General features: G+C 49.2%; 1 protein-coding gene across 1 annotated transcript; it reads right to left on the bottom strand.

The window, feature by feature from the left end:
- Positions 1–5,792: 5,792 nt before the first annotated feature.
- On the bottom strand, positions 5,793–15,041 carry SNRNP40 (small nuclear ribonucleoprotein U5 subunit 40). Its single transcript, XM_026043568.1, has 9 exons — positions 14,917–15,041; positions 14,366–14,459; positions 13,440–13,605; positions 12,711–12,833; positions 11,927–12,047; positions 11,076–11,158; positions 10,591–10,652; positions 7,741–7,844; positions 5,793–6,037 (listed from the first exon to the last, which is right to left on the bottom strand). The coding sequence occupies exons 1-9, from the start codon at positions 15,008–15,010 to the stop codon at positions 5,988–5,990; spliced, it is 897 nt and encodes a 298-aa protein (XP_025899353.1). The 5' UTR covers positions 15,011–15,041; the 3' UTR covers positions 5,793–5,987.
- Positions 15,042–15,677: the final 636 nt, after the last annotated feature.

Raw genomic sequence — 15,677 nt, 5'->3', positions numbered from 1 at the left:
ACTACCGGGATGGGGGGGACACTACCGGGATGGGGGCGCCGGGATGGGGGGCACTACCGGGATGGGGGCGCCGCTCCCGGGTTGGGGGCGCCGCTCCCGGCCCCTCCGCGGCCCCCGAGCCCCCCGCGCCGCAGCCGCCGCGGTGCTGACGCCGCTGCGGATGCTGCTCGCGCCGCTCTCTACTATTATCTTTTTTTTTTTCCTTTTCTCCCTTTCTCTTTTTTCTTTCATTTTTTTTCTTTTTTTTTTTTTCTTTGTCTAATTGCATTTTTTTTATTCCTCCCCCCTCTCCCATGCCCTCCCCCGGGGGTAGGACGGGGAGGGGACCTGCAGGGTTAAATCACAGCGATTTTCAAGTACAAAGAGCGAGTCCTTCCCTCCCCCCCGGCAGCCCTGCAGCCTCTGCGGACTGTGGGTGGCTGCAGGGCCGAGACAGGGAAACCTCGCGGTCACCCACCCTCGGAGCACCCTGGGGTGCTGCTGCCAGGGCAGGAGCCAGGGGCCTGGGCCTCTGGAAAGGAGACCGGGCTGCAAACGGGCAGCGAAGCCCGGGCCAGCGCTCTGCTCTCCAGCCCACCCGTGGTTCTGCGGGGCTGGGGGCTGCTGTTGGCCCACGGTCCCCACGGTGGCCACAAGTCCCGACTGGAGGCTCTGCTGCCGCAGGGCTCTGGCAGCCCGAGGGCAGCAGCGCTGGGCAGCGAGGCGGCTGCAGAGGGGCCTGGCAGGCGGCAGCCCCTCTCCTGTGCCCACCCTCACCTCAGTCCTGCTGTCAGGGCCCTTTCCAGCGAGCTGGAGGGCACAAATCCGCTGCGGAGCAGCCGGGACGCTGCTTTGCCGCCCAGCCAGCGCTTTAGGAACCTCCTCGTTATGTGGCACCCAGAAGCACAAATGCTTGGGAGGACAAATGCACAGGTTGCTGCTTCTCAATTCTGGATTTTCTTAAACCTCAGCACTAGTTTTTGTTGGTTGGTTGGTTGTTTTTCCCCCAACAAAGCACCCACTGAAGCAGCCCTGCACTAGGCCAGGGTCTAACGGATGCCTTTGTGTGTGTGGCTGTGTGGCTATGGCCTAACCTTGGCCCTCCAGGTCTGCACTAACAAAGCCAGACCGGTCCTCCCGCACTGCTGGGACCAGCCAACAGCAGTGACCACTCGGAGCTTTCCCTTCATTTCCCGTAGCAGAAATTCCTCTCCCGGCCTGTGCAGGGAGCTGGTAGTCACCCCGGGCATGTTTTGCAAGACCAAACCCAAGCACGTGCAGGGAATATTTGCTGTGAACACAAAGCCACACCACGGAAATCCAAGAGCATCGCATGTTAAGCAGGGCAGCCAGAACGGTTGGAGCCAAAGGGGATATTTTCAACCGTTCCCATGGGTGGAAAGGGATCCAGCCCCAAGCTCCCCTCGACGGCTTTGGCCAGTGCCAGGCGAGGCCGTGCGGCCCGAGCCCTTCCCGCTGGCGTAAGAGGCTCCGGTAACTAAGAATGACAACGCATGACAGTGCGGATTGCCCTGTGAGAAACCCTGTGCGATGGCAACGAGGTCCCGCCCGGCTCTCGAGTTTTGCAAGGAATCAATTTTAGACTAGAAGGGTCAATGCGCCGCGGCAAGCCGCTTCTCCAGGAGGCGAGCAGATAACTTTATTTGCCAAGGGGCTGCAAAGGGGAAGCATCAGGTCGCCCAGGAGCCGCCGTCCTCCTCCCACACCCTGCAGCCCTCAGGATTTTGTCTGCAGAAGCAGCTGACACGCAAATTACGGGGGAAATATTAGGAGGAAATTAAATCAGGGCCGCATTATTCATTCATAGAGACGGGAGGAAGCTGTGAAGATAAGTGCTTTGATGTACCCAAGACGCATTGTTCGTGGAGAAGCCTTTCTTTTCTAATATTGCCTCTTTTTTTTTTGTTCTTTTCCCTTTATTTTGTGTACATGGAAATGCCTCCCGCCCCCCGACGACAGCCCGGGCTCAGCTGTGCTCGCAGTATGTCCCCATGTCCTGCGCTGGGAGGGGGCAGCGGGCAGAGCCCGCCTTTGTTTGCAGCATCTGCCTCGCAAGGCCAAAGTATATATATAGTGTGTGTATATGTATGTATACGTGCATATATATATATATATATTTTTCCCTTTGGAAGCTCTGGAATTAACTTTTCGGTCATCTCCTTGCTGGCATCTCCTCACACATCCTCGCTAGCATTGAGGACTGGGAATGTAGCAACCAGCAGGGACAAAATGGGTTATGAGCCCAGGTGATGTTGCTCTTTCCCCCTGAGATTGAGAATTACTTTTATTCCCTCTTTTTATTAATTTCTTTGGACGGGATGTCAATAAATGTTTTTTTTTCCTCCCTTGGTGAGTTCAAGGCTGCTTAGTCCAGATAAAATCCGGTGGGCAGCTCGATTTTGTGCCACACTCTGCGTAGCTCTGCTTCCCTGCAGGATGCTGCTCTCCGGGAGCCCCCTTAATGAGCCACTAATTAGGGAGAGGCCAGAGCAGCCACGGCCAGCGTTGGGCAAGGGGTCACGGGCACAGCTGGCCCTCCCAGATTTCGGCATGCGTGCGGTGGCAGCAAACCCAGGTCTTGAGTTGGGGACGCTGGAAGCCAGTCCAGATCCCAGGGCAATCCATTCTCACAACGGGATCAGCCCCGGATCCTGCTCATTGGGCACCATGGGGACCCTGCCTTGGCATTAGCCTGAGAAGAACCCCCAGCCTGGACAGGCAGGAGGGATCATTGAGGTGGGATCATTGGCAGCAAGTGCAGCCGGAGGCCTGTAGCCAGCAGCGTGCCACAGGCTACAAGAGGGGGCCAATATTACCCAACTTACTCATGAATGACCTGCGCGAAGGACTGAGTCTTTACTGTGAGCGTGACCGAGCCCTGGAAGAGGTTGCCCAGGGACCATGTGGGCTCTGTCCTCGGGGATGTTCCAAACCGCCGTGGAGATGATGCTGGGCAGGGTGCTCTAGGTGGCCCTGCTTGAGCAGGCAGGTTGGACTAGGCAATCCCCAAACATCCCTTCCAACCTCAGCCTTGCCCGTGATTCTGAAAGTGAATGGACATGGAAGCAGGGTGCATGGTTGTCCTCGCCTCCTCACCTCCCACCGCTTCCCTGGTTTTTAATACCATCAGCTGCCCCCGCCACTCAACGTCAGTTCCTGCCCATCACCCTTAATGGATGGCAATGCAGCCGGACGCTGTTGAATCGATCCTGAAATTAAAATGCACCCACTTCCATTCTTGCTCCATTGTCATCTTATCACAGGGAATAGCTGGAAGCACCGCAGATTACGGAATCCATCATCATTTAGCCTTTGTAGCTCGCAAATTCATAATTAACAACAACAACAACAAAAGATTCCCTTCGCCTTCTCATGTAATTTAATTAGTCGGCCATTAAAGGGAGCCTAAATGTCATCTAATCCCCCAGCAGAGGAAATAATTGTTTCCCATTCTTTTAGAAATTATCTTTAGCTTATTGTTAACTATCAAAATTCATTATTGGCTGTTGAGAAGCAGTCAGAAATGGTGTGAAAAGCTCTTGTGAAAGGACAGGGCAGAGTGGTGCAGGAGCTTGGGGGAGCAGAGGGGTGGCGGGGGCTGTAAAACATTCCTGGCCTTTTTTCCTCCCGTCCTTGTGCTGTTCTCTCTCCCAAGGGACTGACGCGCTGTCCCATCCCCATGGGGTGGCACGAGGTCCCCAGTATGTGCCCCAGCCCTGGTGGGTCCCAGACGACCTGTCCTCCAGTAGGTTCTGCTGTGGGGTGCTAGACGAGACATGCAAGGGCTTTGGGGCACAGGATTTAAGGGCTGTGTGACACAGGACAAAACTGTTCCCCCCACAGTAGACCTCTCCTAGAGGAGGGTCGCATCTCGCTATGGTACCCTCTGTTCCCTGAATGGAGGAATCCCCCACAACCATAACCTGCCTTTTCTCCCTCCAGCCTGTGGTCCCAACATGAGGGGGTTGCCTTGCTGACTGCATTACTGTTTTTGAGGAGAGGGACTCCTGCCTTCACCAGCCCGATTGCATTTCCTCCTCCAGGGCCTTGTATCTGCTGGACAGGGGTACCTGATATGGTGAGATGGGAGGTGTTTCTCCTGCCACCCGAAGCCTGGACTTTCATCCATACATTGCCGTGCTGTTTTCCTTCCCCTCGTGTTGGCTGGGGGATGGAACCAGTAGAAACTCCTTGCTGGGCACCTCCTGGTGCCTACCCCTGTGTTCCTCCCTCCCTGACTTACAGCTCCTCCTCAGCTTAGCTGCTCCCAGGTGGAGAGCGCAGCAGCGACTCTGAGGAGGCCCGGCCCAAACCGCAGCGCTCCGGGTGGATTCACAGCTCTAATTTACATGTGTTTCAGGCCACGTTATTTAGTGCACTGCAGTTAAAAATAAATCTTCCTCCTGTCTCTCCCGCTGAAGGGTGGCTTGTGTTTAGATGCATTCACTCACCACGAAGGATCTGGCGATGTGTCTTCCCTTCATCATCATCCTGCCAGCTCCTTGTTATCACCACTGACTTCAGACACAACATGGTTTCCATCACCAAGAGTGACAGCGACAGTCAAGGACAGCAGACGACGAGGACAGGCAGCAGCAGCTTGGCAGAGGAGGGTCTAGATGTTGCCTGCCCCAGCCCACGTGTTGCCATAAGCATGGGGAGATGCTCACCTCTCTGCCAGGGGAATAGGTGACCACCTCTCCTTCCTCCTTAAAAGCCAAGCAGTCTTTTGGTCCTCAAGAGTGCTGCCCCATCTCCTCTCACTGCAAGGAGAGGAGGGAGGACACTCTGAAAAAGAAAGAGGCTTTCTGCTTCTTCCCTCAAACAGGACTGATTTTCCAGCTCTCAATTACCTGGTTGCTGCAGATTTCTCCAGGTCAAGCGTTTGCCGAGATTGCTTGGGACAGCCTCACATGGCATTGCGGGAGTGCAAACACCTTGTGTCCACACCTCCGCGGCCCTCCGGAATCCCAGCCCTACAACAACCTCTTCTGGAGCAGGGCAGGAAGCCAGCAAGAGGTGAGAAGAACCGGTACAATGTGAGCCAAGGCAGCAAACAAAAACAGAGGGAAAAAGGGTGAAAAATCTTAAAAGAAAGAAGCCAACGCCGGACACATTCTGAATAGAAATGCAGCACGTACTCCTCGCAGTAGGTTAATTAACAACAGACATAATTACCTGCAGCAGAGGGGCACATACCTCCACTGCGTGTCCTCCCAAAGGCCAACTGTGGCCCAGCCCGAGGTTAAGGTCTCCCTGCCAGTTTTAGCCATATGGGCTGCAGCAAACAGCTTTTTGGCTGAAACCCTCTGAAAATATTAAAGCAGAACGCTCAGGTACAACTGCCTGTGACCCAGCACTACCCCTGCCAAGACAGCCTGGTTTTACTCCAAACAAGAAAACGGGATTCAGCAGCAGCAAAAATAATTATTTCCAGTGCGGTCATTATTATTGCCATGAATAAAAAATAGAGCTGCTCTTCTGAAGCTGAAGTGTGTGGTTTCCTTTGGATTATGTATGAGAGAGGGCCTTGATTTAATATTGCACAATAGAAAAGTAAAACAGAACAATAAATCCCATCAACACAGTTCTTGTAAAAAACTGTCTATTTCATTTTTGACCATATAAAAAACAATCAAGAGAAACTTGGCAAGGAATGTACAAGCTACATGTCGAATTTAAACTAATTTAAAAAATTTCAAGTGATCTGGGTAAGGGTTCAACAGTCTCTTGTACAGCCAAATTTTCTTCTTTTCTTCCTCAAAGGAGATGATGATAAAAAAAAAAAAAAAAAAAAAAGCAAGGAGGGCCAAGGAGGTGGGAACGTTACTGCCTGCAAAAAACACTCCTCGTTTAATCAAGCTGCTTCAACTTTTTCCCACTACCACAAAAGTGATAAGGGACTAGCATCAGTTAGAAGCAAGTTAATCCTGCTTCTGTAAAGCCAAGGTTTTGAGGGGATAAATCCACCCATCTTCTTGTCAGCTTCACTGGATCTCCCCCATATACAGTCTTTTGTCGCTGGAGGCAGAGAGGACTGCAGGAAAGAGGAAAAGAGAAACAAAAGAGAATTTTAGATCTCCAGTAATGACACAGTACTTGGATATAACTACTCATTCCACTTGCTAGAAGTTATCTATAAAGCTGACTTTGATTTGCTCCCCACAAAACACTTCAGGGAGTTACTACGTTGACACCTAATCACACACCGCACGTTCTGGCTGCTGTTCCCCTATCCCAAGCCAGGCATAAACACTTACCCACTGTAATGGCTAAGCATTAAAATGGTAAATAGAAGCCCATAAACATGCTGTTAAGGCACTCCAATATCCTGACGTGTTATTTGCTTTGCGAGGAGCGTTCAGATTGCAGGCTGGGCACTACCAGCAGGATGGGGTGCCGCTAGAGGGCACAGCATCTCCAGGAAAACCTCCTTGGACTGTTACTCTTCATCGTAAAAGAAGGGAAATGCGGTTTCTGAAAAGGCTGTTGGCGGCTCCAACACACAAGCGTCAAAGGGATGACAATCTCAACACAAGAGCTGCTCTTCAGACTGACAACTCTTTCATTGAAGTCCGTGAGAGATTTTGGAGGCGTTTTTTTGCATCAAGCTTACAGACAGGTCTGTTATCTCACCAAATTTTAGGTTGCTGTGTGCACTGTTCCATGCAGATGAGGATTTTGGAAAGAGTAGAGCAATTTGCAAAATTAAGTTTTCAATGTTAATAGAAATCAATTGCATAACTCATATGCAATGAGTTCTTTAATTTTTATTTTAAGGTGAATGATTGATTCAGAAAGAGGAGCTCAGCAGAATATAACTGCAAACAATTCGTTCCAAATCAAAAATGAGAGATTGCTCTGCTCCTTCAGCACAGCCTCTCATCTGAAAAGAGAGTGGCGAATAACCAAGGAACAAACCCATATTTCACTTCCTTGAATTCCAGATTGCTGCACAGACCGTCATCCTCAGCACTGCAGAGCTCCTGGCTTCATTTCAGGGTTGACTCGTGTCAAATTTTTGGCCAAAGTGGTGACCTGGCTGATGGTTCAGGTGTTGCCATAGAAACAGAGCATCCTACAAACCTGCCTGTGCTACAAACCACATTAAGAGACCAGTCTGAAGCCTGGATGCTGCTAGTGGGACTGAAAGTGGTTCTGAAAAGGTCATCATGAGCAGCTCCGCAGCCACTGCTACCTGGTGCCACGTATTCCACCCTGGAGCAGGACATCTCCAGAGTGAGGACAAAAGGACTGTATTCAAAGAGCTATGTTTGCTACTGAGAGCTTTTAGGATAACATAGATGCCCCGAGTTATATAACTGTCCTCACATGATCAACAACCGCAAGCTTTACTGTTCATTTCCAACCAAGGTACCCCAAATCCTCTCTCCATGGCTCTTGGGAAGTCTCCCCACAAGTTCTGGAAGCAGCAGCCAAGCAATAGCTGATGGTCCCCTGTAGCTCATGAACAGCCCAGGTCACCACAGCACCACAGCTACACTCTAGGTAGCTACACTCCAGGCGCAGGGTTAGTGTCACCCAGGTCCCCATGAGCTCCCTGAATCAGCCCAAGCACCCAAGACACACCTAGGAGTGGTTGAACGGATTCCCTTCCTCCCAAACCTCCCCCTGGTACCCAGGGCTCTGGGCCACTGGCAGATTTATTGTCTGGAGGAGTGAGCATTTATGCCAGGCCTTAAATCATTTCCCCATAGGCTCTAGCTGGGTAGGACTTACTAATGGGTTCCTCCGGGTGGAAAGCCAGCTCATTCACAGAGCCGGCATGGCCTGGCAGCTTGTACAGAATCCTCCTGGATGTGGTGTCCCACACATAGACAAACCTGTAAAAGAGTTATTTTGAGAGCGAGGCCCTTCAAAACGGAAAGCAGGTGCCTCCCAAACCCACAGCTTCTTTCTGCAACAGCTCACCATCCAGCCTGCAGCAACTGCAGCTGCGAGCGTGGGGAAAGGTTGATTAACATGCAGCAGTGCTGAATCCAGAAAAACAGAGATCAGAGCAGGTAAGGACTGACACGACCAAGTTCCGTGGTCACAGATGTCATGGCAGGACAGATCTATTTTATCCATCATTGCATGAAGACAAATTTGAAAACACGAGGCCACAGAGACCCTTGACGTAGCAGCAATAAGCAGGTAAAGGACAAAAGTAGCATCAAGAATTCAAAGGACTGTCCTCATCCTCACAAATACCTGCCCGGGAGCCCAGCAGTTGCTTTTAGCTCAGGCTGGCAAGCAAGCAGTTGAGGAGGAGACCTCATGATCCCACCTGCAATTCCTCACAGCCAAAACCCATTATATATATAGATTTCTTCCTGCTATGCCATTAAAGTCATGATTCACATCTTGGCATTTATTAGGGGTTGATCAAATTGCATCAAGCACTTTGATTAATGTCTTCCAGGTCTCTCTCCTCACCGTGGGCTCACCCAACTCCTGAGCCCTGCCAGTGTGTTTCACCTTGGCTGAAGGACAGCACAAAACCCACCTTTCTGCAGCTTGCATGGAGCCCAAGAACGCAGACTGCTTCCCCACAAAAATACAGTCTGCTGTGGGTGTTGACACTTGTCCATGCAGTGCAGTGACCTACTGCTCAGTTAACACCTAAACTCCAGGAGGAAACAAAGTGGTGCTTTAACCCCAGCTACAAGGAGCTACCTTTGGAGTGTTTTTTTGTAATAAATCTGAATGAAAAGAGCTCTGAGCTGCTTGTTACAAATCAGGGCAGACAACGCTGTACCCGACTCGTGTGACTTCCCTTCCAAACAGGATAGCTCACCACATAAATTGCCATTTGTTCTAAGGTTCACATCTCTTCATGTACTAATTAAAGAAGTGGCCGTGCCTGGGGAAAGCTGCCAATTCTGGATTACACTCACACCGCCTTCGCGTTTCGCTCTGTAGGTAGGTGACTGGCAGCTAGAACTGAATCTGTCAGCAGGCAGGAAAAAGTAAGTGGCAGTGCAATAATTGGTCAGGTTCACCATGAGGAGCAGCTCTGCTGTCCTCCAACTCAGGAGGTTATTTGAAGGGGACACTGCAAAAGGGCAGGGTGTAAGGGACAACCAGCTGCCAGCAAAACACATGTAAAAGCCACCTTCAACATTACAGGCCTCCAAAGCACACAACCTAAGTCTGAATGTTATTTAAAGCAGTGTTTCTTCAAGTATAGCTCTTTCACCTTAGTAAGCAAGAACTGTATCAAATCCTTTCTCTGCTGTTGTTTTGTCCCTTTGGTGCTGCAAAGCAGGAAAGCATTTAAAGTCATTCTTTCAACTATAATTACCTCCAAAGGGATCAAAAGCTAAATCATTACTTAGATAATTGACCCTCCAACTTAAGATATACACACACAAAATGTGCCACATAATCCAGAAGTGATTTGCACTGAAGAACTATTTTTTACTCAGAGTAAGGGAATATTTAATCTTGCTTTGCCTTCCCAAAATTAAAAGGTCAGAGACGGCAGCAGAAATATTTGTGGGCAGCTCTATCCAAGCCACTTTAGGACCAGGCTGTATGCACCTCACCATGCGCTTCACAAAGCTGCTGTCAGACTGCAGAGCTACAAAGCACCCACAGAAGTAACCTAGTGGCCCAATATTTCATGTCACACGTCACCACATCAGGCTGTTTGCTCTGGATCTGCCACGGCAACGGGACGTGAACAAATAACAGATATTCTGTCACTAGTGCAATGCTGATTATTACCCAGCCAGGTTGCAAAGCAGTCACTTCTCAGGCACTCAATGGGACAGCTGGCCTACTAGAGCGGGGCCGTACGAGTTAATATCTTCCCTACCCACTATCAGGAACTCATAAATTTGCTCATTACTACTGTTCCACGCCTTGGGCCCGGCTTGCAGGAATTTCTGTTTCAATGTCCCTGAGAGTGCATAGGAATTTGTCCCAGTAGGGCTGGTACCCTTCATTGTGACCTTCAGCGCCTGGCGCGGACCTTCCACAGGCTTCCTCTTGCTATGTGCTTTACTCCCCAATCGCCTCAGTTTATAGAATTTCCTCATTTAAAAGAGCCACGAATGCTAATGTGTCCAGATCTTTATTCCTTCACACTCATTAATAAAAATACAGATCAAGAAAACACCATTGGCTCTTCCTGATAGCCACCACACAGGAATTTAATTGTTACGTGTGGTCTTATCAGTGTAATTGCAGTATTATGCACTAGTTGAGCAGACTCTCTGCTTCCAGAAGGAACCTAGACAACCTCCCCAAGATCCCATCATCTGCTGCTGCTGCCAGATCCAGTGACTGAACATAAGCAATAATGCAAACCCCAAGTCAACCATCAATAAAAACAAGTTTTTTGTACCTGTGCAGTGTTCTCTCAGACACGAAGTCAATACGATCACGTCTTCTATGAGCATTGCAAATAATTGTCACAACAAACCATAAGGGTTATTGAGGTCTTCATAACTCTAATTGTAAATCTTCTTCACATTTGTTTCTGAAATAACCTAACTCTACTGCTTTCACGAGCCTAGACTAAAGAACACTTGCAAAATGCTTTGGGATTGGAAATAACAGAGAAACGCAGCTAGAACTCACCTGTCTGCTGATCCTCCTGCTATTTTGCTTCCATCTGGGGACCAAGAACATCTCAGAAGATTCTAAAATAAAAGAATGTGCACAGGTCTAATTCCAAAGGAAGATGGAGTTTTCCCTTCTACTCAAAATAACATCACCATGAGACTTCAAATATCTTGAGCACCATTTTAATGATCCCCATTTGAAAGATGAGATGGTAATTACAGATTTTATCACTGGAAACACTCAGTGCCTTGTTATTCTGCAAAGTAGATAGCTAATGTACAAAATATAATTAACTGTAAATTAAGTATCTGAACTGAGCAAAGAAATCCTGTTACTGCAGAATCCCACTTTGTGCATTAATCTTTCTTTAAGTCCTTATTAAAGCCTTTCTGGCTTATGCTTGAATTAAAAAAAAAATCTGTAAGCCCATTAAAGATGACAGCAGCATTTAAAAAAAGATATATATATATATATTTTTTTTTCTCCTGCCGTACGCTCACCTTTTCAAAATTATGCACGTTGCCCTGGAATATCTTTACACATCTCTCTTTAGGGGCAAATGGTCGCACATCCCAGATACGAACTGCAAGAGAGCCAAACTAACAGTAATTAGCTGAAGATCACAGAGTCACAGGTACGAGATGAATTTCTGGAAACATTATTTTTGTCGTGATCAGATTTAATCATGTTCTTTGTTCCTTGCACAACTAGGTTTCCCCAGGAGCAAAAGGAAACAGCAGCTCCCATTCCCTTTACAAAAAGCTTTGTTACAAAAGGTCAAATTCAAGAATTTAACATTATACTAGCCACTGTTCCTGCCAACAAGAAGGGGAAAAGAAAATGCAACTATTACACAAATGAGGCACCACCTCCCTATGTGAGCATTTGCATACACTCCATGACCACGTTTCTAATTAGACGAGCTTTGCTGCACACTCACCCTTGGAAGACAAGCCGTTTTGGAAACAGTGCTGTCATTCCCTGCTGAGGGGAAACAGCTGAACCACCCTGACAAAAGGCAAACCAAGATTACGCTCAACAGCCTGCACAAACAACTCGTGCTGCCGATCGTGCGACGATGTGTCCGCGTCGCCCTCTGCGAGACATGACAAGCCCTCCTGATACAGCTGCTCCCTCTCTGCAAAGGGAGCAACTGGCATAACGGCAAAAATTCCAGCTTTATCTCTGGAGCTGAACTCCCTGCAGTCTATTCCATATGTGGCCTTTTTTGTTCTTCTTCATGGAACAATTTGAGCTGTTCCTTCCACACGAAGCTACCCCATAGCTAATCTAAGAAAGCAGGGATGGAATGCTGCTCTTATAGGTGCACTTTCACAGATGTGGCACGTACCTGTGTTGTCCATGGCGTTAGAGAGCAGGTAGGAGCCTTCTGAGCTCAGACTGAGGCCTGTCACAGAGTCTGCGTGTCCTCTCATGGTGTAGGTGAGCTTGTTCTGGCGCAGGTCCCATACCTTTCAGACAGCAGATACCAAACTGTGGCTTAACAGAAAACAACGAAGGCCACAGGAACAACTGATTCCAAATTATTTCATGCAGAAACAGAAGAGTCATTTGATGGAACTGCCTTTTATTTCTGTGGGGTGGGATTTGAACAGCTAAACTATAAGGTTAGAGTTTGAGATGTGTGAACAATTTATCCTTGCCTAAATAAGACCTATGGAGCTATCCAGAGAATCTCAGTGGGGAACTGAACAAAACAGTGAGCTTGCTCTTAAACAAGGTCTTCGCATAATAATAAGAGCCAAAATTAACTGTAAGAAAGTAAATGGGTCACCTTTTGTGGTCAGCTTCATACATGACCCTACGTGCCTCTGGGATGGAGAGTAAGCCAAAAGAGCTAACAAACCACATCACTTCTGTGAGGGTGACATTCACCTCCACTGAGTGATAGAAGTGCTGGCATGTACGACCAGGAATGCCTCTCAGTCACAGGGCACTTGGAACAGCTCCTTAAAAGTTTACAGGGCCAGTATTAACAGGGAGGCTGGATGCACTGGAGCCACACAGCTATCTACATTTCTCCTTGGCCATTTCTGCATCTTGCTTGCTACAAAATGGGATAAATAGAAGGTGTTTAAAGTCAGAACAGATGCGTAAGGAAGCAATCATCATACCTTAATATCATTGTCAATGCCCCCTGATATGATTTGGTCACTGGTGTCATTGAAAGTCACAGCCAAGACCTGGTAAGTGTTCTGAAATGTTTGGACAGCAGCTTTTTTCCTGATATCCCACAACTGAAAAGACATAGCAATTTTAAACATTACGAACATTAAGAATTAAACATTCTTATGTTTTAGACATTTAAGAACAGATTTAGAGAAAGTTGTAGACATTTGGCAGTACCTCAGACTGTTCTACTGAAAATCACTTCTAGATCTCAAAAGTTATCTACAAAATCATAGACATATAGAACTTCTCTAAATCCAAAAGGATGGGGCAAGAAAGAGCTAGAATAAAAAATCTCAATAACTTTTGCCTTCCTCATGCTTTTTTATGCTTTATGTTTTCAGTGGAAAAAACAAATTTCCGTAGAACTTGTTTTATTGTGCATTAGACCTTGATTAATTACAACACACCACCAAACACACTGTTACACAGAAAAACAGCTCGTCTTTGAAGAGCCAAGAGTTTGTTCCAGCTGCTCCAATACAGTATCCTAACTGAATCTACTTAACCTATACCAAAGAATGACAGGAGGAAAAGAGGGTATCAAATGCTATTTCTAGAATTGAAGATGTCAGATAAAGAAATTATAAGACATGTAAGTGGGAGTAACAAAAATATCTTTTAAAGACCCAAGTGCTTTCACTCTACACAGTCTCCTTAGTCAATATACTGACCTTTACTGTCCCATCATCGCTGCCTGTGCAGACAAGCTGCGGTCCTCGTCTCGCCGGGTAACAGGAGTTAACGAACGACGTGTGGCCCTTCAGTCTTTTCACTCTCTCGCCCGTCTCGCTATCCCACACAGCCACGGTTTTATCTGTGGAGGCCGAGAAGAGCATGCTGTGGAGGAAAACAGCCATGAAGTTCTGCTTTTCATGCGCATTTCTCCCATTCTGCTTCTTTTATTTCTAAGAACTGAGATGAAAGCTTGATATTTTAAGCAGCAATATGCCTTTGAGAAAAATTATGCTCAATATGCACAAGGACAATTCTGGTATTTCAGCACAGCATGACTGAAAGTGGAACAATTACAGGGGAGCTACTGCCATCCAAACCCATTTCTAATCAGTATTTATTAGCCTTCCACCTCCTCAAACAGTATCTATGTGAACATAGGAGAAAAAGAAACCTCTGTAGCAATCTTGGTTTGAATGTAATGGAATAACTTTTCAAATTAAGAAATATCTTAAGAAATATCTTGCTTTCTTTCATTCCCCAACCAACCATCATTTCCCCCGTGTCCAAGTCTTTCACACGTCCCTCAAGATTGAAACCAGGGGAACTCGTGGGTCACAAATGACTCCGTATCTCTTGCCACAAGAGCAGCCACAGTCCTTTCCTGGGAAAGCCAAAGTGCAAGTGCTCCTCTTTAAGTACCATTAATGAAATGAGGGTTAATGAGACAGGGAGAACGAACAGCAGGAACTCTAAAGCAGCCAACACTTTTCCCTGGAAAATTAAATGCTGCCATGATCCACACAATAACACAGCATGGATGAAGCGCATGATAGATGTTGTCACTCTCCCAAACCACCTGGAGACTTTGCTCAGGAGGAGAAAAAGGAAGAGGAGCGAGGCAAAACAGCTTTGTGACACTTACCTGCCATCTGTGTTATAGTGCAGCTCCATAACCGCTCCGCTGTGTCCCTTCAGGGTGGCGTAATTATCACAGTCCCCATAGACGTTCCACAGCACTAGAGGAAATCAACACAGAAGCAGGTAAGGAAATGAGCAGTGTAAATGTGTGCTTGCTGTGGAGAGGCTGAGCCTCTGGGAATACATCAAAATGATCCATCTACAGCAGCCACCACCTCCTCAAACCCAGGTGACACAGCAAGGGGGACCCCGAAGGCCAAGGCTCGCTGTTTTGAGGTGATCTACGGCTTCAGATCAAGATGAATTTAACAATAAAAAAAAAATCCTGTTTCCGCTTCAGACACGAGATAAGCTGGTTGGTTTCATCACCTGGTGGTCCGACCAACCTTCTCTGCAACCCCTAAACCTTAAAAAAAAACCCAAAACCTGACAACTGATCCCTATCTGCAACAACCCGCACAAGAGCTGTGGGAATTAGGAACGGCAGCAAGCCAGACCCGTTACTGGCGCCTCGTGAGCCGGGCCCCCGGCAGCCCCCCGCGCCGCGGTACTCACGGATGAGCCTGTCGAAGCCGGCCGAGGCGAGCGTGTTGCCGTTGGGGTGGAACTTGCAGCAATAAACCTCCCCCTCGTGGCCCGAGAGCAGCATGATGGGCGCCTGCAGGGACGAGCATCGCGGCGGGCCCTGCGGGGACGACGTGTGAGGACGGACGGGGGGTCCTCACGACACCGCGACCCCCCCGCCCCCGCGCCGCCATTTCCCGCCCGTACCGCCTGCAGCAGGGCCCCCCCCGCGGCCGGCCCAGCGCCGCCGCCCGTCCCGGGAGCTCCGGGGCCGTCGTGGCGGGGCCGCTTGGGCGCCGCGGGCACGAGCGGCAGGTCCGGGCCGGGCGCGGCGCCCGGGGCGGCGCCGCCGGCAGCCACGGGGCCCGGAGCGGCGCCCGGCGCCTTCCGCTTGTGCTGCTCGATCATCGCCGCCGCGCGCGCCCCGCCCGCGCGCCCCCATTGGCCAGCGCCCTCGCGCTCTCCCACGCTGATTGGTGGAGGGCTCCGCGGTCGGCGCGCTCTGTAACCTCACTTCCGGCGGCGCGGGCTGTGGCGCCGGAGGAGGCGGGAAGGAGGCGGAGTGACAATAAAGCTGCACGTCATTGGCTAATCTGATGGCGCCTGCGATCAACGCGCGCGCCCATTGGTGCAGCCGCGCGTTGCCTCGAGGAGAAGGAGAAGCGGGAGGGAGCAAAATGGTGGCGGTGTGAGTGGGGAGTGAGTAACGGTCGAGGGGCGGGCCCCGAACCGCTTCTGCCTTTAAACTCCAG

This window comes from Nothoprocta perdicaria, unplaced genomic scaffold, assembly GCF_003342845.1.
Source record: "Nothoprocta perdicaria isolate Ctin4 unplaced genomic scaffold, notPer1 scaffold_33, whole genome shotgun sequence".
Classification (NCBI taxonomy): Eukaryota; Metazoa; Chordata; class Aves; order Tinamiformes; family Tinamidae; genus Nothoprocta; species Nothoprocta perdicaria.
This window is presented reverse-complemented; position numbering and strand designations above follow the sequence as displayed.

Coding starts and splice junctions, on each gene's coding strand:
- SNRNP40 (XM_026043568.1), bottom strand. CDS start 15,010: ATGCTGCTCTCGGGCCACGAGGGGGAGGTTTATTGCTGCAAGTTCCAC. Junction 12,048..12,710: donor GCATTGACAATGATATTAAG/GTATGATGATTG, acceptor GCTGTCTGAAAG/GTATGGGACCTGCGCCAGAA. Junction 10,653..11,075: donor ACGTGCATAATTTTGAAAAG/GTGAGCGTACGG, acceptor CTTTTATTTTAG/AATCTTCTGAGATGTTCTTG.